The sequence below is a fragment of the Candoia aspera genome, chromosome 10 (genome assembly GCF_035149785.1).
Source record: "Candoia aspera isolate rCanAsp1 chromosome 10, rCanAsp1.hap2, whole genome shotgun sequence".
In the NCBI taxonomy this organism is placed as follows: Eukaryota; Metazoa; Chordata; class Lepidosauria; order Squamata; family Boidae; genus Candoia; species Candoia aspera.
Genome location: NC_086162.1, coordinates 16,006,829 through 16,033,441, shown reverse-complemented (window position 1 = coordinate 16,033,441; position 26,613 = coordinate 16,006,829). Strand labels below are relative to the sequence as shown.

Genomic DNA, 26,613 nt, shown 5'->3' with positions numbered 1-26,613 from the left:
GGATTATAGAAAGGGCAGCTTAGGTTGGTTTGGATTTGTTTTATTTGTTTTATTTACATATGTATACAATGAGGATCGATCGTGAAGCTTCCTGAAGGGTGGTACTCATAAAGGGTAGATGCAAAGCTGAGCAAGAGTCCTTGACCAACCAGTTCTTCCCTTGCCTTTTCCTGCTTGAAACTTCCTTCCACCTCTGACCAGTTGGGAGGGGACAATTTCCGAGTAAGCTGCACTGAACTGTGGGTGCTTCAGTGGCCCCGGCAGAGGAACCGTGCATTAAAATGTGGAAGGTGCGTGTCTGTTTATGCATGTTAAGTCAGGCTTTTGGGAATAAAGTGCAAAAACATGACCTCTGAAACAGCAGGACCTCTTCCCCTTCACTAGAAGACCCTGTGAAGCTGGGCAGGTGGTCATTCTCAAGCCCCATGCCATTTGTGGTAAAGAAAGTGGTACGTGGCTGCAAGTGGTCCAGGAATAACATCCTTCTTCTGGCCACAAAAGCTCTGCCTCATCCAGGTCATATGCTGGACACAGTTGTAGTATTTTGAATCACATGGGAACGGGGTGAAATGCATTTGTATTACTTGATTTGATTTTTTAATTTAATTTGATTTAATTTTTGGTCAATTTATAAAGGTACTCATCTCACATATGTGACTCTGGGTGGCTTACAAAGTTAAAAACAAAACCAATACAAAAAATACCAACAAACCAAAAATAATTAAAAACAATACAAATGTTTAAAAACATAAAAACATAATCTGTGGGAGAGCACAATCAATTTCCTGGCAGTACGGCCATTTATAGAGCGCCTCTGATTACATGGTACTTTTCAGAGTAACAGAAAGGAGAAAGGTCCTTCCCCAAGGAGATTACAGTTTAAAGTTCAAAACAGAGAGGATGGTAGAGGGAAAGGAAGGAAATAGAACCAAGGCTGACAAAGAATTAAATGGGATTCAGTTCAAATTCATGTAAGCTGAACCATCCTATGTATTAACTATACAAATATATATAAGCTATAATTGGCCTAGGTGTGAATGCAAATTAAACCAGTATGCCAGGCAGAGTAGACGTTGCAACTTGATTCACCATCAAAACTCTTTCTTAACTGAATTCACAAATTTATTAGAGATGTTACAATATATATGAATTTGGTGAATTCACCAAGTTCATGGACTCCAAGATGTCATCCCAATCAATAATTTTAATATGAATTTGTTTTTACATGCATGTAACTTTGTTCCCCTGTTTATTGCTCCACCCATAGCTTTTATTTTTATTTTATATGTTCGATTGATAATGTGCCATCAAGTTGATTCCTAGTGACCACATAGATAGATTTTCTCCATGACTGTCTGTCCCTAGCCTGGTCTTTCAGGTCTTCTTTATTTTATTTATTAATCCCTTTTTTAAAAAAGAGAAAACAGACAAGTGGAGACGCCACCCAAGCTCCCGTTTTGAGTGGAAGCCTGTGAGCAAGGCGACTGTGGTAGGACTAGCAACTTGCCTGTTAGAGGTTGTGGTAAGAGACAAAGAAACCTGTAGTGTTTGTTTGACAAGTCTCATCATGCCACTAGGGAGGGAGAACAAAGAGAAGCCCATTCGTTCATCTTTGGTCTTCAGTGGCAAAAGCCCTTCCTTAAAGAGAAAGGGTTGGAATAGAAGAGAATATTCGTAGCTCAGGGCTGAACTGTGGAGTCGTTGGTGCTCTCTGAGCCTGGTAGTTTGCTTGCAGACGTTTCATTACCCGACTAGGTAGCATCATCAGAGCTGATGCGTGTGGGGTTTGCTCCCTTTTTATATACTGTAGCTTGCCCTGCCAGTGTTGGTGGGGTGTGGTTTTCTCCTCGGGTGAAAGGAGGAGGAGAAGGGAACAGCTGGGGTACGTCTTAACAAGTGAAAGGTTCTCTCTGAGGTTCTCAACTTGCCACTGCCGGATAGGTGCTAATGCCTTTGTGTGGTCAGCTCTCTGGACAACTTCTTTCTTGCACTTATCATGCCTGCAGCGCTTGCTATTCGGTTGGGACAACTGCCCATCAGTGCCTGCCACTGTTGACCAACTTGGCCAAAAAGGACACCAGGAGAACTAGCATCAAGGGCAGCTTGTTCCAGATGCAAATTGATAGTCAAGTCACTCATCAGAACAATGCCTTCGCCTGTCCTCCCCTTAATCCTTTTACAATGGGGCTAATTGCTAATCAGACTGATTTCACACTGGCTGTTTTCCCTTGACAGTCAGCCACCTTGGAGGAAAGCTCTTGGGGAGGGAGGGGGGAGGGAGGGGGAGGCATCAGCAGTCACCCTGGCCCATAGCTCCCCGGCGCCCATCCTCACAACAGCCTCCTGTACGTCTGGAGTGATTACTCCCTTCAGCCTGTGCCTGCCCGGCTGGCAAGGGGACTCTCATGGCTGCAAGCCCAGAAAACAGATGGTCTTCCTTGGCTTTCGGCAGTTTGGCGGGGGGTACTGTCAGAGGCCTTTGCCTGCCTGATGGACCCCTTTTGGAATGTGTTCATGATCCAGGATCTCTCTGGCTAATTCCACACCTCTGCTGCTGAGACCCTCTTTCAGCATTTGGCTTTGTGCAAGTCCCTCTCTCTCTCTGCCTCTCTGTGTCTTTTGCATTGGGATTAAAGGATCGCAACATCTGACAGAACAGTGCATCGCTCTTGGCAGCATGGGGGCAGCTTGTTCCAGATACCAGGCTTCCCCATCCAGGACTCAGCAGCAAATCATTTTACACAGCTGAACTCAGCTTCTAGGCTAAGAGCAGACGGCCGTCTCAGACCCAGCTGAGTTAAAAGGAAAGCAAGAAAGCAGCGCATTGGCCATGGCGAGTGTGAATGTGCAGATGCTTCTGATATCCACTGCGTTCAAACCCATCGCTTTTTCTTCCCGACTTTCCCATGAATTAACAAACTCTTTGCAAGGTGCGTGGTGGCTTTGAAGCTGAGTGGTGGCTGGCTCTGTGTTTACAGAGCTACCCAGTCTGGCCTGAGAACAGCTGGCTCTCAGCTTACTTCTCACACATGGGGCATGCTGGCTTGGCAGAGCAGCTCTCTGGAGGCTGATCCATGTTGGTGGCAGCTGTCCTCTCTCTCTCTCCCTGTGGACTCCTTCCTTCCTGGCAGAGGGTTTGTTTGCCTACAAGGGCACCCTTGTGCCTTCCCTCTTCTGTGCTCCCATCACCTGTACGCCTGTTTCCATCCACCTCTGCTCCCAACTTCTCCTCTGTAGGACTCTGAGTTATGCCTAAGAACAAAGCCAAATAACACTAAAGATGAACCTGTTTATGTATTTTATATAGCCATGCTGGCTGGGGAATTCTGGGAGCTGAAGTCCACCCATCTTAAAGTTGCCAAGGTTGAGAAACACTGATGTAGCTATTGCTGGGCAGGGATTGTTCTACATTTTCCCCATAACGGTTCTCATTCAATTGATGACAGAACATTTCTGTTCCAAATATCTTTCAGCAGATAAAAGAATCCTAGTAAATTTCTCATGAGCTGAGTGTAGTTTCTTACACTTAGGTCAAGGGATATGAACAAATGCTGTGATGTTCATTACACAAACCTCTCTCCACTGGTTTGCAGCCTCCCTAGCTTCCTGCACTGCCGTTCACATTCAATCCCCAGGGAAGGTATTGCAGGGGTGGGGTGCGCAGAAATGGCTCCTTCCTTGAGGTTTTCTAGGACTGGTGCTGCTGTCACTAGAGGGGGAATCCTGCCCTTGAAACATGGTTAGAGAGTTTCTCTTCTGGAGAAACTGGGACAAACCGCTCGCCCACTTTCCCTGCCAGCAAATTTAGCAGAGAATTTCAAAAGGCAAGTTGTGCCCAAATCAATGCAATGCATCACTATCTAGAGTCCTTTAAGTGGCACCATGTTCCCAAAGAGACGTCATAGCTAAACAAAGTCTACTTCACCTATCCAGATATTCAAAACTACCAGTTCTGCTGTTTGAAATTAGCTAGCAATGTTTCTTGTTCTCCTTGAATTCCCCTTTCCCTCCCCAAGACTCATTCCAACTCATTTGACCATGTTAACTGGGGAAATCACAGCTTGGCCATGCACATATAACATTTCCAGTATCAACACCTAAAATAATCTCAACTGAAAAGCCTGAATTGTCTGAATCTCTGGAGACCTGTCGTGGCAGATGTCATGGAGCTAAATAGTAAAGGAACTCTGAAAATCTGTATAGAGCAGGTTGGTGTCTGTCATTTCCTTGGTTGCTAAACCAGCTTTTGCAGACCCTCAGAATTTATATTCAGTGGTTGGTGTACATATATAATTTTAGAATTTAGATTTATATGATCCCTCTACTTAGGTGGCAGAGTGTATCACTTTGTTTTCCTGAAGTCTGGAGGCTCTTTTGCTCATTCTACTGGGCATCTGCTTCAAAGCTCTACCATGAAGACCCTGCTCCCTGTATTTTATTTGTGTTCTCTGTATTTCATTTGCATGTTGCGTTTTATTTGCATCTAGCCCTTCACTAAGGCAACATCATACCCTGATGCAGTGGGTGATGAAGTAGCCAACTTGAAGACAAGCTATTCAGTTAGCATTCATAAACTGGCTTTACAAAAAAATTAAAGCCATGGGGATATGCAATATTGATCTGGATCTTGGCACAGACTAAGAGGACTTCAGCCCTTGAACTCTTCCATCACCTGCTATCTACACTGATAATACAATCCCTGTTTCCTCCAAATTGGAGCACTTTAAAAAAAAGTGATGAAATTTATGTATTTCTTTGTTTATTACATTTATTAAATGCCTCATAAAATAAATTCTCTAGGTGTTGCACAATTCAATTAAAGGCAATAATAGTACAACAAAAACACAATAGATCAATAAAATTCAGTATAGCGTTAAAAAAAACCCAGCATACCAGTACAGCATGATAAACTACCATCAGGTACTAAAGCTGTTTTTTTTTTCCTTAATCCTTCCAGTGGACCTAAATAATAAATCTTAAATGATTAGAAATGCCTGCTTTAGGATCAAACAGGGAGGGTGCCTGGCCCTTTTTGTAGCAATATATTCTCTTTTCCAAAATGGGGGCACCAAAAGCCATAAACCTTTGGTTAGGACTGTGTGGTTGCAAAGAGAGACTAGCGCATGTTTCCTGTTGTCCTTTTAATTGGTTAGTTGAGCATGGTTACATTTGAGTGTTCCCGTGGAAGAGGATTTCACTTTTAAAGTGTTGCAAGGAAAGAGTAAAAATGAACAAGTACAATAATTCCATTTTTTTTTTTAAAAATGGTCATTCTGAGATGGAATGGAGTCACCACCAACACTGTCACCCTGCTAAGTTGTAGGACAGCCTGCCACCCATTGCTGTAGAGCAGTGTTTCTCAACCTTGTCAACTTTAAGATGTGGGTCTTCAGTGCCCCGAATTCCCCAGCCAGCCTTGCTGGGAGTTCTGGGAGCTGAAGTCCACACATCTTAAAGTTGACAAGGTTGAGAAACACTGCTGTAGAAAGCCAGGGAGAGGGCCTTGAAGTAAATATTCAGAAACTGTTGTGTAATCAAATAGGACAGAAATGTCCAAGAAGTCCTGGGAAGGGATATACTGTAGTATTAAGAAGAGATTCAGGCTGGCTCCCCTTTGATTCAGTGGGGGATAAAAGTGAAGGTAGGAGAGGCATAATCAGACTTGCAATATTCTGTTATTAAGCCTATCGCAGTAAATAATAGTTCTGGTCTTCTGTAGAGTCAGTTTCCTGATCTGGCCTACCTCGAAAGGCTGATGATTACCTTCACATTATCCTTCAAACTATAGGCTCAACCTTCCCCAACCTCTGTTTATTTTTAACTACAGCTCCCATCACCCCCAGCCTCCAATCCCTCCAATCCAAAAGTTGTGTGCAGCAACGGTGCAGATGTATCACATTTTGTTGGTGACCAAATTCTACAGTTTTAGTATTAGGGGGTGGGGAGAAGAAGGGCCACCTCTCTTACAGAGACATGCTTTGAAAGATGATACTTGTGTCTCCAGTGTATGTAGCATTTATTGTGAATAATAAAGATGGCAACAGCAACCACAAGAGGAAGTCTAGAAATAAGAATTCCACCATTTATTTATTATTGCGTTAATAATGCACTTCCCTCAAAAGGAACCAATATAATCCTTTGCATTTAATTTTTAAAAAATTAAGCATCCTTTCAGCGTCATTTTTCAGAAGGCCAATATGAAAACTTGTGCTGATTTTTAAAATAAAGAATATTCTATGTCATTTCAACTCAGATATCTGGTACATGCCCTGCAAGGGTGCCCATTGAATATGTATCCTGATGGGGTTCCTCCAGCTGCATTTTTCTTTGGTACATATATCCTCAGAAGTAACCTTCCTCCGTGGGCTAAGCACCATCAAGGGAAAAAGCTCTTCAGTGCCAGTATGTTGTGTCCAGACCAAAGGTTGGCTCAGTTTCCAGAGAATTAAAAATCCCCTTGTCTCACCAAATCTAAAATCTTAGAGGATTTTTGTTTTCTCCACATGGCTGTAGCAAACATGATGGAGGGGGCTGACTGTTTGTTCCCACGTTTCTCTGTGTAGCTCAGCTGGCAGCAAACGCTCAGCCAGGGGAACGCTGCGTGGGTGTGCTTAGGCGGAGAACACCCCTCTCTTTTTCTCGCTTTCTCTGAGTCAGAGGAAGACTCCAGATTCACAAATAAAAATAATTGTGCTGTGGCATTGAGGAGGCTAAGTTGCTGCGCTCCCCAGGGTGAGAGCATCTCCAGCGCCACCCCTAAGGGCCAGGGTATCTGATCTCTTGGTACAGGAGATGCCATGCCAAGTGCAAATTGGCTTCTTCCAATCCCATTAATTAAGCTCGTTGTCTTCATCACTCCCACTTCTGCTCTCATTCTTTTGGCTCAACCACCAGTGCCTACACAGCTCTTTGTGGAGGCCGTGTGGCCTACTTTGGCTCCTCTTAATTGACATTCCTGTGCTGTTGTAATGCACCTTTGCAGAAGGAAGCGACAGGTCTTCTTCTCTTACGTGTGATGAATGCAGGGCAGAAATCTTCCTTCATCCATAGAAATTTGCCCATGGAATTGAGGACAGGCAGGGCTGAGTCAAGCGTGGGTGGGTATGTAGGGATTACTCCATTCCTTTCGGCACCAAACTCAATCTGAGACTCAAGGTTTTTTCGAGTGGTGCAAAATCCCAAAGTCAGGGGAGAAATGTCTCTTTTTCAAAAGAAATATTTTTGAAAAGCTGAAGTAGGCTTGGGACCTTCCGCCTTAGCTGTGGATCAGTGATTTCCACTTGCCTCCAACACAGAGAACTTTTGGGAGAAGAAAGGACCTCGCTGTTACCTTTTTTGCCTGCATTCCTGCCCTTGCTTGCCCTTCTCTGCCAGTCCTGGCCTCCTGCCTCATCCTCTGAGACAGGCCCAAGGCAGGCACTACAACTGTATTCCAATCACTAAATATTCTGTTGGTGAAAAAGCAGGTAGAAGGCAAAGAAATGGAATAGTCAGAATACAGAGACCCAACCAAGTGTGATGGAGGTTACGGGCATCCTGGGGTGATGTAGGAACAGGGAGAGGAAATGATGACACATCATGAACAAATGATATAGCATATGAACTTGCATTAGAGAGATGCATCATTTGCACAATGATGTCATGATGCATGTGTCATTTTGACACCACCACAGGATGCTGTGGATGCCTTTGATGCAGTTTTGAGAAAACATTTTGCAACGCCACAAATGCATACTTTACGAAGCGGAGGGTAGTTGTGTGACATTCAGAGCTAATTCAGATGATTGCATGAAGGCCTAGAATCTAGGATAAGCACAAGCCTTTTTCTGTACACACACATGCCCTTTACTTTCCTCATTGAACTATGATTAAATCTAGAGGTCACAAATTTAACTGTCTTTTCAGTTTTCTCTCAACCAAGAAACAACATTTTGGAACAAGGCAAGGCTGTTAAACTAACTCCAAATCATGATTTAAGAGCTTGACATCTATTAACTGGCAGCCATGATTTCATCTTTTGCCTAAATGGAAAAGTTTGGTGAACTAGAGGCTTTCCAGTTCAATCATGACTCATGACAAGTGGCCAGCGAAAGGACTTCTACCCAGCCCTAGTCATACCCCCCCCTTTTTTTTGGTCAAAAATCAAAACTTTCCTTGTGAGAAAGGGGAGCGGTGAAATGCTTCCCATAAATAGGAAGTTGTGTTCACACCATGCTTAGCCAAGGCAGTGAAAACTCTAGCCACTGCATTCACACAAAATGCTAATGTTGATTACTTTTAAATTTGGTTTGCTTTACTATTGTGCATAACCACCCTGTTTATTTAGTTTACATGTTAAGGTACTATAAATGTACAGAATAGTTAATTTAGTAATCAAGTTAAGTTTGTTATGTGAGCACAGCTGCTGAGTGGAGATATATATATATAATAAAGGCATTTGTATACCTCAAGTCAGAGCAACTTATTCCTGGCCAATATGAAGAAAAAATGTTTAAATACTAATAGCAAGTCCAAATCTAATCAAATAGCAAAGTAGGAAAAACATCTCAACAAATCAGTTTTTAAAATAGAACATTTTAAATTGCCTGTGGCATTAAAAATGTTTTAACTTGACCTGTAAAAGATATTCAAATCAGCGTTGGATTAATTGCTTTGGAGAACATATTCCACTCCTATACAGGGCAGAATGGATGGAAACCCAAAATAAGGGGAAAAAGCCACCAACATTGTGGTCATCTTTTTCAGGGAGGGAGAATTCCAGGATGGGCTTCATTGGAATCTTAACAATTGACACGTTGGTCCTCAGAATGGTTTCCAATTCACAAAGGACATTTTTTCTGCTGGCAATTGGGACTTGACTATAGATCCTAGGAGTCTTGTAGGAAAAGATACACCACACAGCAATTCTTACTGTGAAGACACTTCCTTGGTTGCAAACAATGGATGCACAGAGCAATTTCCCCCCAGGGCTTCCTGGATTTGCAGTCAAACTTCTCCAGTGGGAGAAGTCCTGATAGTATTCCCCTTCTTTTTTCGGCTTGTCTCAGTGATGTATTCCTCTTCTTCCACAGGGAAAGTAAAGGGGGTGGGGAGGAGGGAGAAGTGTAGATCGTCATGGCAGCATGAGCTCCCAGAGGATTTACCAAGCTTTGATTTTGGGACAGGGCTTTAGGGCAGGTGTTCCAAACATGGCAAGGTGAGGGTGGGGAGAAATTCCACAAATGCAGAATTCCTCATTTTGAAGTAAGCACAGTAGTATACATTGCCATCTCAAGGAGTGTGTGTGTGTGTGTATTTCCCAGACTTTCTAGTGCATATAACTAATCAACCAATATATCCTGATACCATTTAAAAAGGAGCAAACTATAAAGAAGAAGGATTATATAGTAAAAGCAGGCAGATATAGTAGGTAACAAAACTGGAAGAGAAATCTCAAGCAGATGACTTCCCAAACGGAAAGGTCGCCATTGGTTGGTGAAAGCTAACAGAGATATTTTCAACCTGGTCTTCCAAGGCAGGGATTCCCACAGAGAAAGACATTTCTTCTGTCCCCCATCAATCACTCCTTTGTTACATAAAGGAAGGAATTCCACCATCAAAGCTTAAGGGGTAGACAAGCAGGTATACAATGCAGTGATCCCTAAATTATCACAGGCCCATAGTTATCACCAAGACTTTCAAGTAACAAAATAGTGACCAGTGAGCTCTTGCAAGATTGATATAAAATCTGTTAGGTTTTTTGGAACAAACTTCCAAGAACATTCAGGACAAGTAGGAGGATGACCACTGCGATGAAGCTCAAGGCTGGATATCTTCCCCCTTGTCTGAACATTTCCTCCAGACCAGCGTGCAAGAGCACAGTGGAGCTAAACTGAGGCATGTGTCCAAAGGGCTGGATGAACCTTCACTTTGCACAGAGGTGTTACAGCCTATAGGGGGAAAAAATTGCAGCCTGTATTCGCTGCTCGTCTCTGCAACTGGTGATTGCGTTAACAGCCAGGCCAAGAGAGCCTGGGTGTTGCTCCATCCTGAGTACTCTTATTATGCAACTCGGAGGAGCTGTGTTGCCAAAGCCTAGGGCTACCAAGCCATGCAGCCTTAAACTTGAGCGGAATGGCCCAGTTCACCAAGCAAGTCTTGGAAAGTAATGTTGCATCTTCTTCCAACCCTTCCCTTGGCTCTCTCCAGAGCAGCTGGCGTGTTGTCAGGTTCGACAGAAATGTGGAGTCCCCGTACAGCTCTTCTGTCGACTGCCTGTGATGCACTGTCACCTCCATCATGCTTTTGTGTAGTTCTTGGTGTCCTGCATTTCTTTCTGAAGAGGCCATGGGGGGCCAGTGGGGAGGGGGAATGTCTCTTTGCAACTAACTGCCTCTGGCAGTTCCCCTCATGCATAAAATGCGTGTGTTGAAGGTATTGCTGCTGCTTTCTCTTCTTCATAGGGAAAAAAGGGAGCTGAACCAACCATTTTCAAAATCGAGGACTTTTCATGGAAGTCACCAGAGCCAGTTCCATGGAGCTGTGGCATTCCTAAATAGGAAATAGCCAGCTACCCTCAGGCCTCTACCATTTGGCTCAACCTAATCCTTTGGACACTTTCTGAAGCTTCATTTTAATAAGCCCTTTGTTAAGCATATGGAACAGGGTACGTTCTCTTGCTTGCACCACCTAGAAAAATGTAGTGGACAGAAGGAGTAAATTGGATTGCCAATAAGCTAGCATTGTCAAAAGTGGGTTTTTTTTATTAGATTGTAGATGAGGGACAGATCGCTGCACTTCTTTGCTAGGCAAGAGGAAGATCTTCTCTCTTCTGGCATCCAGTTGGTTTTAAGGTTGGGATGGTTGAGAGATACCTCACGGTCAGAGGCTTTAGTCCAAATGACGAAAAAAGCATTGCACTGTCGCAATGCAAGCTCCGCCCCTTTTGTGTGTGTGATGTCATGACATATATCCAGAACGGGAAAAGCTGAAGTTGTGGTGCCATGTTCCTCATTAGCTCCCCTTGACTTCCCTGCAGATCTCTCTGGTGCAGTCCTTCCTCTGACAATCTTCTTACTCAACCGCATGCAGTCCCTGCTTACCTAGAACAGTGTTTTTCAATTTTGGCAACTTTAAGATGCGTGGACTTCAACTCCCAGAATTCCCCAGCCAGCATGCTGGCTGGGGAATTCTGGGAGTTGAAGTCCACGCATCTTAAAGTTGCCAAAATTGAAAAACACTGACCTAGAAAGACCAAGCTGATACTGGAATAGAAGGCTGTTATAAATCTCAGTTCATTTGTTCTCCACTTCAACATTCCCATTTTTCTTAACAACATTGTTAAGAAAACAGAATAAACCTACAATGGTTACCCATTGTGGAATGTGCAAAAGGACAACAACAGCACACACACTTAAGCGTCTCATAACTTGACGCTTCATTTTCTTCTCTTCTAATTAGTCAATCGTTAAGTTTCCAGGGTTTTCTCTCTGAAAGTGTCCCTTAACATTTCCACAGCGACATTTCAATTTTTGCAGTCTTGCTTAAGGCCGCTGCTTATGAGCAGGGCCAAAAGCTAGAACAGGGGTTTGCATAAAATCTGCCAAAATAAATTTAAATATAGAGGTGCAGGTAGAGCTTTGCCACCACTGTTGCCACTGAAATCGAATAAGAAATACAGTATACCTCAGTGGGAAGGGAAAGATGACTGAGCCAGGCTCAGCTCTCGCATGAATGAATGCTGACCCTCTGAGCCTGTCTTTAATCATACCTAACTGTTCTTCCAAGGACAGCCTGTAATTTCTTTGATCCAACCTATCCACCTTACCTGTTGTCTTCCCATTCTTCTCCTTCCCTCAACCATGTCTCTTCTGGTCCTTCTCAAAGGCGACATGTTCAAAACAGGACAGTCCTCTGCAAAAGGAGATAGGCAGCCAACCTTGATCTGCAAATTGCTTGCACTGCTCTCTGGTTGCATTTGAAACGGCTTGGCTGTTTTGTGTCCTGTTGGGGAGCAGCCTTTTCCAACCTGGTGCCCTCCAGATGAGTGGGGACTGCAGAATTCACCAGAATTCCCAGATGCCCTCGGGGAAGCAGAGCTTAATCTGAGCTAGAGTTTCAAAGCACCCACGGAACTGGAGCCAGGAAGAGAATCCAAAGAGAAGCTAGCCAGGGCTGCTGTCTGAAATGGAAAGATTTAGAGTATGCATCTGGGTGGTGAATTTATTAGGCAGGCATCCCAGTTTAGTGCCTGAGTTCAGACCCAGCATCTCTGTGAAAAAAAGAATGTAAAAGGTCTCTGCCTAAAACCCTGAAATCCTGCCTCCAGTAAGAGTGAACATTATTGGGGGAAGTGATTCATTAATCTTCGCTGCGACGTGCCATACATTTTCTAGATCTCCAGAAGGACTGCTCTCACTGGGAAGAGCAGTGAAGCAAACTAGCGTTTGTATAAGAGGCCTTTGCTTTCTGGGTGCCCCAAAAGGCACCTCTTGTCCCCTGCAGCTGCTGGTGGTGATGGTGGTGGGGTGGAGGGGGAAGGCACTCTTGTTAGATGCCCCTCCCCGGCTTTCCGAGTCCTCTCCCTTCTTTTTGCCAAGGGTTTCTGTGCTGGCAAGGCGCCTCTCCTGAGCTCTGGGACGGAAAGAGTTAACAGCAAGGCCCTACCTGCTATTGCATTTTAAAGATGCCGAGATGAAAGCCCATAATTTATTCTCCCCACACACGAAGGAGCAATTAGTTCTAAACACGGCTTAATCAGTCAGCGAGAGATTGATTTCTGTAGACTTGGATTTGGTGGCTGCTGGCAGAGTGCCAGCCTGCAAGCAGTCTCCAAATAAATGAAGTGCGAAGAAGTAAGCCATTCCATAATATGATCTATGGGGCTCTGTAACTTTCTTGCCTGCTCATTAGCATGCCTCTGGACAAAGGCATGGATCCAGCACGGCAGACACCTCGCCAGCCTCTCACCGGGTGACTTTCGGCCCCCGTGCCTCCTTCCAGCCCACCCCCCTGCGTGTAGGTGCAATGGCTCGCTCTGTGCATTCAGCCTTCAACCCGGCAGCCTGCTTCGCCCAGTTCCAAACAACAACCCCAACAAAAGAAACACTCAGATTCTTTTTCTTCACAGAACCAGCACAGGTTGAACAGCTGATACTTGTCAGCTTTGGAGTTCCACAAAACTCTGCCTCAAGCGTGAAGCTCAGTGGAGAGAGAGAGAGAGAGAGAGAGAGAGAAGCGGCAGCAGCAGCAGCAGCATAGAAAAATATTTGCAAGAACCTTGACTTCTGTGTATAGTCCATAGATGCATATGCATGTGCTCAGTTTATCATGCTAGACAATCCAACTTTTCATATTTTAAAAGTGTTGTAGTACGCCGCCCAGAGTCACTTTTTGAGAGATGGGCAGCCATATAAATTTGATTAATTAATAAATAAAAATTATAATTCTTAAGGATATGAAAGTGGAAAGAGAGGAGGGATACTCGCTTTAATCTCAGAAGACAGGATATGACCAATCAGGATGTCAGTTTAAGGCTACTGGATCTGGGCTGCAAAAGTTTGCTGCTAGATGGCAGCAAATAGATCTCTGTGGTCATCTTAAGATTTTGGATCTCAGATTTGATAGTTCCAGTTATCTTAGCACCCAAGGACTGCTGTAGTTTTGGAGAACATGCATATATTTATGCAAAATATGTAGAGGAATTTCTGATCCATTTATTTCTCACTAAATATTCCCATTACAAGATGGAGGAAACTGTGGTATGAAGCTAGTAAGGGATTCATCATAAAGACACTTGAGAAATTTCCATTCACATTTATATTCCACCCTTTCTAAAAGAAAGCATGGCAAATGATTGCAATTTTATTTTATTTTCTGATCAGCCTGGCATGGCAGCTTAGGTTGAAAAACAGAGCTGGGCTCCTGCCATATTTTTGATCCTGGGGACAGGTCTGAAAAAGGTCATGCCTCCATGGCCAGCTCATTAACTTCCCAAATGCTCAAAATCAGCTGAAGCTTAGTATGATGGATGAATGTAGCTTGTACCTGAGCTGATTATTGGTTGTTGTTATTGTAACAAGCTGGTTATTGTGAGAACACAGCCATACACTGGAATGAGATGGTCATTACTTGGCCAGTTTTGAAGTAGTCATGGATCCAACCACTTCAGGCGTTAGAGAAGTTGGTGTCAGAATCATGTTCTAGAATGGACCTGCCATGGATGATCCCTGCATTTTACTTACACTTTGCTTGACTACTCAGGGGAACATTTATCACCTTAGGAGCTGACCCCTGCAGTCTAAAGTGGCACAATCTGCCACTTGATGTTGCCCCATCTGTAGAGCAGTTCTGTCACACTGAAGCATCCTACCCTTGAGTCAGAAAGAGTTTCTAATGGTGTTGGGGGGAGGAGGGGGTTTGTCGCTATCTGAATGGGGTTTTAGCAGCATCCTTGGGATTTTAATCCCAGCAGTAGCCCAGTCCCCCAACACTGAGGTTGCTATTAGTGATGGTTCGGGGGGGTGGGGGGGTGGGAGGACGGTGACCGTAGCCAGTTTTCTCCACTCCACACCATCAGTAGCTTTCCTCCACCACATTAGATGGCATGTTCCCACTTTCCCAGCCATCCTGGCCTTTTAGGACTGGTTCCTGCCTTTCTGGCAAGTAGTTGGATCCTCAGCAGCAGAGCTAAGCCAAATCCCCATCCCATTTTGGCTGATCATCTGCAGGCTCTGTCCTCAGCAGTGCTGCTTTGACCCTTGCTATTGTCTGTTGAGCTAATCAGCTGTGAAGAACCACGGCGAGGATTCCATGGGAAAATTCCTTTGGAGGGAAGTGGAGAAATAATCCACAGGTCACAGGCAAGATTCTTCCAGCATTCTGAACCCATCAGGGATCAAATTCCCTGCTCCCATAATGTCTCCTCTTTCTCTGCCTTCTATGTATTAGAATTAAAAGCAAAGCTGGGGGCTGAAAATACCTGAAGCTTCTCTTGGTTCCCCATTGGCACAGTATCCAAATTGGCTTTTTTTGAAGGATGTAGTGGGGAAAAGGCACAACAGGAGAGAACCCTAACACAGGAGCCACAGGAACAGCTGCAAGGCCCTGTGCCTGACACATGAATGGGAGACCCCATAAGTCATCTCCATTACTGACCCACTGAATGGGGCACTTGGAAATTGCCCAGAGTGCCAAGGTGCCTGAGTGTTGGAACATGATGTTTGAGGTGAAACGAAAAGTCAGCCATTTCCCTGAGGGATGGGGAAGATGTAGAATAGAGGGAAGAAGCTAAGTCTTCTATGTTTTTCAAGCAAGTAGAGTTGAATAAAGGAAGTTGGTATATGTCTGGTGCAGCCAATGCTTCAGGTCACTTGCTGGTTGTCTTCCTTGCTACATGGAGATGCATCTTTTTTTTTTTTTTTCAGTGGGCTGCAAAAAATCTAAGGCCCAGGGTTGCATGTGCCTTCCAAGAACCTTGGGCACAACCCTTGGAGACCTTCTAAGTTGTTGCTTAACTCTGCTCCTCAGTGCAGCAGAAGTGAAAAATCATTGCCTGCATATGGCATAATGATGTTGCAGGAAAAGATCGTGACAAATCACGTTCACGCTGTTTCCAAGAATGCAACAAGGACATCTCTATGAAGTCCCCAGGAGTTGAGCCTGACTTCAAGGAGACTTTACCATAATCACGTTAACTGAATATTTAATTCATTTAATTAAGTGCTAATTGAGGATATATCTGATTTAGTTTCTTGTCCTGGCCCTTCCCAGTCTTTGTCCTGGTGCTCCCCATCTGGGGGAGTGTGCTGTTTAAATCCCAGAGGCATCTCTTGACCTGAGAAAAGTGGGGCACTCTTGCTTTAAGATAACTCCAAGCAGAGCTGAAAAAGCTCAGGGAAAGTGTCCCCTTTTCAGGAGAGATGGGCGGTGATAGACATTTGAAAAACAAACAAATAAATAAATAAATGTCGGCTGTAAAGCCAGGTGATGGGGGGCTTTGCAGGATAGTAGAAAGCAAAAGGAGTGCCAAATGGGAGATGTGGGGACTGCTCCTGGCCTGCAGTGATCGATTTTTCCTCTTCTGGTTTTGTTTTGCCTGTAGAATTCAATTCGGCACAACCTGTCCTTGCATACCCGCTTCATTCGTGTGCAAAATGAAGGCACTGGCAAGAGCTCCTGGTGGATGCTGAACCCCGAAGGTGGCAAAACTGGGAAGACACCCCGCCGGCGAGCCGTCTCCATGGACAACAACAGCAAGTTCCTGCGGATCAAGGGCAAAGCCAGTCGGAAGAAGCAGATCCAGACTGCCCAGGAACGAGGGGAGGAAAGCCCAGCCAGCCAGCAGGCCAAATGGTCAGAGAGCCCCACTTCCCACGCCAGCGAGGAATATGATGCTTGGGCTGACTTCCGGACACGGGCCAACTCCTCGGCCAGCACCCTGAGTGGTCGCCTCTCCCCGATCCTGGCCAACCATGAGCCAGATGAGCTGGAGGAGGATGATGGGACCCCATCCTCCCCACTAATGTACCCCAGCCCTTCCAGCACCCTGTCCCCCTCCCTGAATGCCCGCTGTTCAGTGGAGATGCCCAGGCTGACAGACCTCACCGGCACCATCAACCTGAACGAGAGCCTGGGAGAGAGCCTGCTGGATGACCTGCAGGACAGCTACAGCATGAGTCCTGCCCAGCCACTTTCCGCGGGAGGACTCCGGCCCCGGACCTCCAGCTTTGGCTTTGGCTCCAAGTGCTCCTCCGTGGGGGCAGGAGGCGGGGGAGCGGGAGGGGGAGGCAATACCTACTCTGGGACTATTTACAGCCAGCCGGCCATGAGCATCATGCGCCGTTTGCCCATGCAGACGATCCAAGAGAACAAGCAGGCCACCTTCGTTCCCATGAATTCCTACCGCAACGCCTCGTTGCAGGACCTGCTCTCCTCCATCTCCTACGCGCACAAGGAGGGCGAGCCGCACCTGCCCCCGGCCAACAGCATGGGCCTGCCCCGCAGCCACAGACAAAACGCCCTGGTGTGTAGCAGTGGGGGTGGAGGCGGAGAGATAGGTTTGGTCCCCTACCCTCCCCACTCGTCCTCTCTCATGAAGAGCAACACGTTGTATCACCCATCACCAGCTGGCCACCACCCTCCTCTTAACAACAGTGCCTTACCCGCTCCGATCAGCCTTATGAGTCTGCCCAGTGACGCTTGCAGCATGGTGAACATGCCCCACCACGGGCATCTCCATTCCTACATCAACAACCAGGGGGCACACATGAGCTTGCTAGATTCCTTGCAGGGACCTTACCCAGAAGCCATGCATACCCCTGTTTTGAGTCAGGACAGATTCCCGGCAGATCTAGACTTGGACATGTTCAATGGGAGCTTGGAATGTGATGTGGAGTCCATCATCCTCAATGACTTCATGGACAGTGACGAGATGGACTTCAACTTTGACTCGGCTCTTCCACCACAAAATGGTCTCAACGTGGCCCCTTTGCCCAGTGCCCCACAGCCCACCAATCAAAGCTGGGTACCTGGATGAGGCCCATTCAGGCTGCTTAAACCCAGCAGTCAGTAGGGTGAAAAGGGTATTGGGGAAACAGAACTCTTTCCTCCACCATTCAGCCCTGCTCTTCTTCTTTTCTTTGCCTTCATTTCTTCAGCCAGGCTAGAGCCATCAGTTGAAACTTGACAACAACACTACATGCATAAACACACACACACACACACGCACACACACACACACACACACACACAATGTAGGGTAAAATGTTTTGACAGGTACCGGCGGCTTCCCGCCTTGTGCCAGGTGTATTGTGCAGTAAGTCGGATCTGTCTTTGATGTGTGCAATAGGCACAAGTTAGCCATGGCATTGCAAAGTCGCCCCCCCCCCATATCCTCCCTCCCTCCCTGGGCATTTGCACTATTGCACAGAAAGAGGGAACAGATGATCTGTGACCTGAAGAACAGTCTAATGCTATTGCCAAGCATCCACACTAACCTAGACGGCTCCCATGAAAAGGTAGAACAAGTTTTTCACTGGCTGCTCTCCTAACTATTCTCCCCAGATCTAAACTCTAATTTGATTTCTTCCTCTCACCCAATCTTTGCCCATCTATGCCCCCATTTTATGCAGCCGCCAAGAGCAACAGGGAAGAACTTCCCAAGTGAAACCTAGGTTTCTCATGTGATAGTTCCATTATATCTCCATCATTTTAGCTGAATCACTGAGGATTTGCTCAGCAGGTAGGAAAAATAGATCTAAGGTATTTGTGGCATGGCTGATGCAGAAAGAAAAATATGTGTTTGATTGCTATGAATCTAGCCACTGACTCTGTGAACTCTGCATTGCCCAGTAGGCATGGGGTGTAACAGGAACTGAACTCAATCTGATCAAAGTCAGCTTTGCTCATTTTTATGTGCATTTTCATGCCATCTGGGTTTGCAACAGCAACACATAGTTCACAGTGTGAAATGCGCATGCCCATGGCCACAAGTGGGGGAATGTGCCCTGTTGCTGTCTGCTCCAGCACATAATCATGTGCATTTTGCACTTACAAATGGCATTCGGCATTATGGTAGATATGACTGCTATTAAGATGGGCAGGTTAAACAGGAAGCTGGAATGGGAAGGGTTAGTGGCAACTTATTTTCAGAGTTTGCACCTCCAGAAATGAAATTCATAGGGCTGAACATAACAGGTAGCCAATATAAGAACCCCAAATTTTGGTTCTAGAAATGGATTATTCCTGGCAATCTGGAACAAGGAGGAAATGGGCAACTTCCTTCTTTCCATGCAAAGAAGTATGAAGGCCTGCAGTTGAATGGGCTGAAAGGGAAAAAAAAAAACTGAAAAGAAAGGATTGGCCTTATTAGAACAAGAGCACCAGTTTAGGAGAACCACAAGGTGATGAGAGAAAACTAGAGTTCTACCCAGACATGGAATGACAGGTGATGGATAGATGTCCGGGTCAATGTAAGAAAAGGCTAAATATCCGGGACCTGTCTAAGGTCTCATTCATGTCAGCCTTCCCTCGGCTTCTGTCTGTCTCATTCATGAGTGTTCTTTGCTACGCTGAGACCAAACATGGATATTTGGTTTCTTGAAGTGCTCACCTTGCAATAATAAGGAAAAGTTTTTTTTTTAAATTTGAAGTGTAAAGTCTCTACTGGAAAGGTAGCAAGCTCCACAGAGTCTCTCAGCAGAACACCCATTGTGTCCCTTTCTCATGTACATACATGCCCTCAAGTGCACACATACCAGACCTCTGATTCTGAAATGAGAACAAGGTTGGTTGGAATTAGCATAACTGCAGGCTCCCTAACCCATTTTAAACCCCAGATCCAGGCAAGTCTTCAAAACAACCCCATATACAGGCTTATTTAAAAGACTTAGCACTGGAAGCATTCGAAAGGATCACTGGCAATGCTTCTAAATCAGAAGGACCAGTCACCCCTGTTTTCATGAAGGAAAACTCATGCCCACCTGAGACTGATTCTTGTCTCTGGCTTGCCGGTCCACAGATGAAAAGGGTTCAGTAGAATTGTGACCCGCTGAGGGTACTGCTGGGTTCCAGGGCTTTTTAAATTCCCAATCCTTTCAGTCTGTAGGATGATAATATCCCTTTCCTCAATTATCCCTCCTCACAGTTCCTTGGGGGAAGTTCAAGGACAGAGAGGAGCAGAAGGACAGAGAGCCAGCCAATAGTAGTAACAGAAGAGGCAGGTACTTTATCTGAATTAAAAGTGTAATATAGTCTGGTGCTGAACTTAGTGACCTCCCCAGGTTCTGTAGCTCTTGACTTTCACTTGGTGGCCCCACAACTGGGATACCCTGGGAATCCTGTTTTTCCAACAGGCTTATATGTACCTCTAGTTTTGCAGGCAGAAGCCCAGTGAAAAAGTGGGGAGAGAACATTGTTAAAATCATAGGAGAGCAGAACTGAAAACAGGATAATGCCATCCTTCATATTTATCTATTCAACTTTTTTGAGAACCACTTCAAGAATGTCTGGGGTAATGTGAACAATATTAAGGATGCACTTTGAACGATTCCATTTGTTTCAGGAGTGGGATCAATAACAGGTTTTTGTTGATGGAATTGATTTGACTGTGGTTTTAGGGCAGACCAAAGGAAGCACTTGTTCACATGGCAGATAATTAAGGACGAGTCTGTTGCCACAAGAGATGGTGATAGCCACTGGCTGAGATGACTTTAAAAGATGGTTAGCATGGTGAAGGAAAATGGGATGTCTTTTTATGGATTCTGTCTCTGGTGGCTAAATGGAATTATTCCAAAACATGGTGCCTCTGAATAGCTGATCCAAGAACAAGGAAGGATGTTTTCATGGATGCCTTCTTGGAAGCATCCAATTCAACCCTGCTTGAGATGGGTCTTTGGAATCTGTGGCCCTTTGTTTGGAACCAGCAGGGTTCTTTTTAAGTTCTGACCACTCCACCATTGGAACAAATGATCTGCCTTGATATCTGCTATGTGCAAACTAGCAGTAGATGCATAAAATAGCAAGGTGCAGTATATTTATGGATTTTTTTAAAAAAGGCAAATTCTTTATATCCTGATTCAAAGGCACCCATGAGAAATCTTTTTCTTTTTCAATGAACACTATACTCCTACCAACTGGAAGCCTGACTGAGGAGGGGAAGAGCCTCATCATGTTCTTCAAGGGAGGGAGATCTCTCTTCCCACTCTCCACATTTTCCCATCGCTGCCACCATTCTACCGCTACTACTGTTGCGGTTTTATTTCAGTGAGGCAAATTAATCCTCAGTCAGCCTTCCTCTCCCCATTGGATGCCTCCAAGGTCCAGATTTACCCAGCCAGCGTGGCTGTTGCTTAGAATTCTGAGAATTGATAGCCTATGTGCCCATTCAATGTGGAACAGAATGGTATTCGGTGCTAAATCAAGATGATAGTGATGTAAGATAAATGCACAGAAGGAATGGTTGGAGAGACTCCAGGTTCCGGCATTATGTACAAGGCATGGTCACCATTTAATGAAGGGAAACAATGTGGAACCATCTCCTGACTTCCCACCTTCATTTTTGCACTGCTGTTTCCGGTGTTCCTACCAGCACACTGTGATTCTCACCTGATGTGCAAGGGCCATCTGCGGCAGGGAGGCATAGATTGCTCATAATCAGCTGAGTTTGTCATGGGTAGAGTTCACACAACACGCTAAGACAGAATATGATTTACTTCTTGTGGTTTAGTGTGTTGTATGAATTGAGCCAGTGTGATTTGTAAACCAGGGTTTATGATTTAGTGTGTTGTATGAAGTCGGTCAATTGTAGTTTATTCAGTAAACCATATTAAGCAAATCGTGACTCACATATTGGGTAACTCACTTTTGCCCAGGAAATTAGCAGGCTAAGACTCTGAATGGCCCATATTACTCTTTGCTCTGGGTCTCTGTTAGTGACAGGCTTTAATTCCCCCCCTCAGATGGGTTCTTACAGATTATTACACTGAATTTACTATATTTGGATTCCATGGGATTCTCGCTCGCTCGCTCCCCCTCTTTCTGTTTGCTTTCAACGGTTTTTGTGATTACCACCAATACTACTGCTGCATTCTAATACTACTACGGTTGCAAATGTTTGGTCCAGCTCATGAGTTCATTTTATACGCTCAGCCTCATTTTCCTCAAATGTATGTAATGAAATGTGAAATTGTAAACTCAGTGGCCATTTCTAGAACTTTCTGAATCTGAGGGGAGGAAGAGAGAGTGCAGAATCTAACTATCACCGTCGATACTAGAAAACGTGCAGCCACTTTTGAATTAAATCCAGTGAGAATTGGTACTAAGCAGACTATTGCAGGAGGACACACTAATGTCCTGTGAGGTGAACACAGATGGAAGAAAAAGAACAGGAGTCAGGAGGCCTCCCATTCCCCTGATGTTTCCTCCCTCAGCTCTTTTGTACAGGCAAACAGCATCATTCATTTGGGTTGTTTGGGTACCATCCACACAGATTTCCCACCGCCAGAAAGTGCTCCCTTGGCTCAGTCATCCAAGGGACGTGTCAATGGGGGTCCTTCGGGTGCAATGGCATCATATTTGCCAGGTGTGACATTTACTGTCTTTTCTGGAAGTGCAATGCAGTGCTGAGGGAGTGGGGGAATTTGGGGAGGGGTGTGTGTTAAAAAAAGGCACGGTGGTGGTTGTGGCTGCCATCTTGATTTTTTTTGACACCCCCTGTGGATGCCGTGGCAAGAGAGGGTCTTGAATGTTGAGAAAGGGCTGGGCAGGTTGCAATTTTTTCCTTACCAGGTCTCCTTCAATTTAATAAAAGATAATTTATCTTAGAAAACAATTCAGGGGAGAAGGAGAATTTAGGTGCAATTCTCATAGGTAGCATTCTTGCACTTACTTAGTTAAAAGGTGGCCAAGAAGTGTGTGTATGTGAAGAACATGTATTTTGTTGACCATTCCTTTCTCTAGCTGTCTACAGTCCTCTGGCTTCCTGTATTTCCATTCAGTTTAAGGGAAAACATTCGGTAGAAACACTTCCCGTAAAGTGTTTTCAGTTACGGTAGTACCGTCATTACAAATTTTTCCTTTCCCTGGTCCTTCTAATTGCTCTGCCCACAACTTTGATGGAAACTTATGAAAGATCATTTTTGCCTGGCACTGTTTCAGAGAGGTGAGGATAAGTTGTTGCCTTAGATGGATGTGATGATTAATTTTCTTCTGGATCCCTTTGTGGTCAATCATCCTCTAGGGCCAAATTGAATGTCAACAATCAAGCTGGCTAACAGATGCAGCTTTGATCATGTTGATTATTATTAACTTTACTTGGTTTTTACATATCGCCTAAGATGTGGGGGGGCGCCCCTTTCCCAAAGTCATTAACCTAATGACTTTGACCTAGTCTTCTCCAAGCCGGTATCCTCCAGATGTGTTGGATTTCCACCTCTCCAGTTGAAACCACTTCTTCTAGCCTGATGCCTTCCAGATGTGTTTGGATTTATAGCCTCCAAAATCTCTCAGCCAGCATATCCGTGAGGGATGATAAAGCTTGACGTCCAACACACAGGGAAGAAAGTAAGTGAGGAAAGGCTGCCATAGACATTTCTAACTAAGTCTCACCTGGATGCTTTTGACTGGTTCACTGAAACAGTGTTGAGCAAATTAACTTCTAGTGATGGCAGTGAGGTGCATTGGGGTGCCACTGTGTCTGATGTGCAGGGTGTCCACAGGGCATGGTCCAGAAAGTCAAGATGGTGGCCATGATTTTTATGTGCAAGTGAAAGCTTTGATCATACTGCCATGGCTGCCTCCTTGGGGTTTTGGACCATACCGTGTGGACACTCCTGCTGATGTGCCTTGCTGGTGTGGCATGAAACAGCAAGGCAGTGGCCATGCTAACGAAGTGGAATATTGTCTCTGTTTCTAATTAAGCTGAGTTGTTGCTTTTTGAGTGCAAAATTAGGATGGTTTCCCCCTCAATAACGTATTCATTTGTCATGTCTGTATTTAGGACTGTTTCCTTTTCTGACTTTTTTTTCCAGGATCCAATTTAATTCACGTGTTTGGAGGGACAGTGGAAATTTGTTCTCAAGTAGAAGAATTATTATTTTTCTCGCCAGACAGGCTTAAACTCATGTCAGCAATCTGATGCTTATAGATAAACATTTTCTCTAAAAAAGCCAGTATTTCCACTGTTAAAGGAATGACTCTGTAATCTTAACTGGAGGCAATGGCTTGGTACCGATATTCACAAGGCCTGTTGTTCCCTTCTTCCAGGATCATCTGCAAGGTATGATAAAAATAAAGTCAAGATGGCAGCCACGAAGCTCACCATGTTCGTATGTGTGCCCCATGTAAAGTGGGCAGAGCTTCAATTGCACCATTGCTGCTGCTCATCAAAAATGGGTGGGGCTTTGATTGCATCATCACAGCTGCCATCTTGGCTTTTTGGCCATACCCTGCAGACACCCCTACCTGGTGAATACAGGTTCTTTAACCACTCAACCTGTACACAAAGCCAAGGCAGCACTCACATAACAAGAAATGAAAAGGGTGCCCAAAACATGTGCTTCATTTCTTTTTCTTACAGAAGCCAGCATAACAGATTGCATGAAACAGGGGCAAATCCTCCAAACCAAAAGATATGCTTCATGGCAAATAATAGCTAGATGTTGGAGAAAATCAAACCCCCTTAATCTCTCCTTTGAGAGGTCAAGAGCAGCCACCCTAGTGTTTTTCAGCTCAGGTTGGTTGTAGACAATGTGCTAAGCTGTAAAGCGGGTGATGTTTTGGCTTAGCTTATTGGGCAAACCTAGCCCACTGTGGTTTATTCAATAAACCATAGTTAAACAAACCAAGTGCAAACATAGTCACTGAATCCCATAGTTCACTACGTGACTTCTGATTAGATTGTGTGGCTGACTCTTCTTGGGCAAAGTTGCCCTCAGTTTATTACATCAAGATCTGTAGGTGCCATGTGTCAAGGTCACAGGAGACTGGCAGTAATGTTGCTAGAAAGACTGGGGCCAAAACATTTAGTCTATTTTTTAGGAAAGTTGGGAGGTTCTAAGTCCCCCACTCAATCAAAATATAGTAGGTACATTAAGTCTTACAAAGGCTAACACACGTATTTCGAGGTGATATAGCTATGTTCACCCAACAGGCTTCACCAGATCAGTGCAGTCGGTGGCTGCAAATGCACAACATGCTAAGCTTGACTAGTGTTAACCTTGGTTAGTATTTTTGTGGCTTAGTGTGTTGCGTGGTCCCAGGCCATTTGGTTAGTTTATGGTTCAATGTATTGTACAAACCAGAAAATGGATTCATTCAATCTGTAGGTTACAGGCATTCTGCGAACATGGCCTATTTGTAAAGAAACCCGAGGCTTCCAAAACCCATCATTTTGCCACAAAATTTTGGCATTGGTGACTTTGCAAGACTCCGTGGATTGCACAAATGAGGCATGTGGTTCATGGGTTGCCCGTGTTAGACCTCTGGACCAAGTGCAACCATAGCACACCAGCCTGGCCATCTCAACCTAGCCCTCTATCTTGCATCAGCTTTGTAGCCCTGTAGGGCAGGGGAGGAATTGAAGCACCTAATGCGAGGCTGCTTCAGGGAACATGAAGCTCTGGGATCTGTGAAATCCAGTTCACAAGAGCAGACCCACATTGGAGGGGGCGTCCCAATGTCCAGAAGTTTTGCAAAGCAGGTTGGCCCAAACCAAGTTTTTTTCCAGTAAAATTAAAAGAAAAGTGTGTCTTTCTCCTCCTCATATTTATAACTGTACAGATGCCGGGGCGGGGGTGGGCTTAGGGGGTTTTCAACAGGCTGTTATCTCACCACACATATATCGTACGCAATGTAACCTTCTTGATTGTGCTATTCTAGTTTTTGTGTATGTGGCAATGTAAAGAACTGTGTATAGTGCATTGTACAGCATATTTTCATGAATAAAATTTGTTTTAAATATGACAAGAAGGAGCGTGTTATTTTACGTGGGATGCAGGGCCTCAAAGCCCATGAACTATTGGATGTTGGTGAATGTTCTGCTGTTGCCAATATTGGAGTTACATTTGACCATATGTAGGATTTGGTAGGGAGGTGCCATATTGGCTTCTTCTCCAGCAATACAGTGTATTTAACCATCTTCCGGCCCTCCCATTTTCTCTCTTTTCTGCAGCTGAGCACTGCGGCGGTGCCAATTTCATTGGTAGCATGGGAGCCATCTGGCCTTACCAGATCTAGACCATTTTCACACAGTATTTATTTAGCTTTATATCCTGACTTTTATACAGGAACTCAGGTGGTGTACACTTGCTCCCTCTTCCCGTTTTATCCGCATGGTAACAGCCCTGTGGGGTAGGTTGGACTGAATGAGTGACTGGCCCAAAGTCATCCAAGGAGCTTCCATGGCTGAGTGGGAACCAGCACCTGATTCTCCCGCCTCTGAGACCAGCACCTTTCCTATTACCCCACCCTGGCTCTTGGCTGAGAGGGAGGGACTGGCCCAGAGTTACCCAGAGTGTTCTGTGGCTGAAGGGGGCCTAGAACGTGGGTCTCCCCATTCCTAATCCAGCACCTTCACTACTGCACCATGGTGGCTTTTAGGCAGAGGCAGAGTGTGACCGGCCCAAAGTTACCTCTAGTCTTTCATCACCATTCAAGTTCTCATTAATATGCTTCACCAGGTTAGGTAAAAAAGCAGTGGCTTCAGGTGTTTGTGTAGAGTCATAGTATAAGATGGGGACACAGCCCACTTGATTGGCAGTGTGTTGTGTCAGTCTGGAAAACTGGCCAGCTCAGTAGTTTGAACGGTCCTAATGTCGCTTGGGGCACATGCGAGGAGAGGAGGGTGCTGCCACAAAAACTGGCAGAGAATGATACAACAGCTTCAGCAGCGGTGCTTTGCTTTGCCCTGAAGCTTTCCTAGCACTGAAGCTGCCAGCAAAGCAGGGTGCCTTCTCTGGTTTCTGAAGAGCTTTGCATCACTTTGGGCACCTCTTCCCACACTTCCATTAGTGTGGAAGACTCTTTTGGTTCCTGGGAGTGCCGGAGGAAGTCCCCAAAGTGAAATGAAGCGTCTGAAAAAGGCAAACTGCATTATTGCAGTGCTCAGGAAGGTGAATAACTATCTCCACAGGGCAG

At 45.0% G+C, this 26,613-nt stretch overlaps 1 protein-coding gene across 1 annotated transcript in view; it reads left to right on the top strand.

The window, feature by feature from the left end:
• FOXO6 (forkhead box O6) overlaps positions 1-19,453 on the top strand; it is a 113,947-nt gene extending 94,494 nt beyond the window's left edge. Inside the window, exon 2 of the mRNA XM_063311637.1 lies at positions 16,082-19,453. Within this exon, the coding sequence (XP_063167707.1) occupies positions 16,082-17,515 (1,434 nt within the window). The 3' untranslated portion in view covers positions 17,516-19,453. The remainder of the gene's footprint in view (positions 1-16,081) is intronic.
• Positions 19,454-26,613: the final 7,160 nt, after the last annotated feature.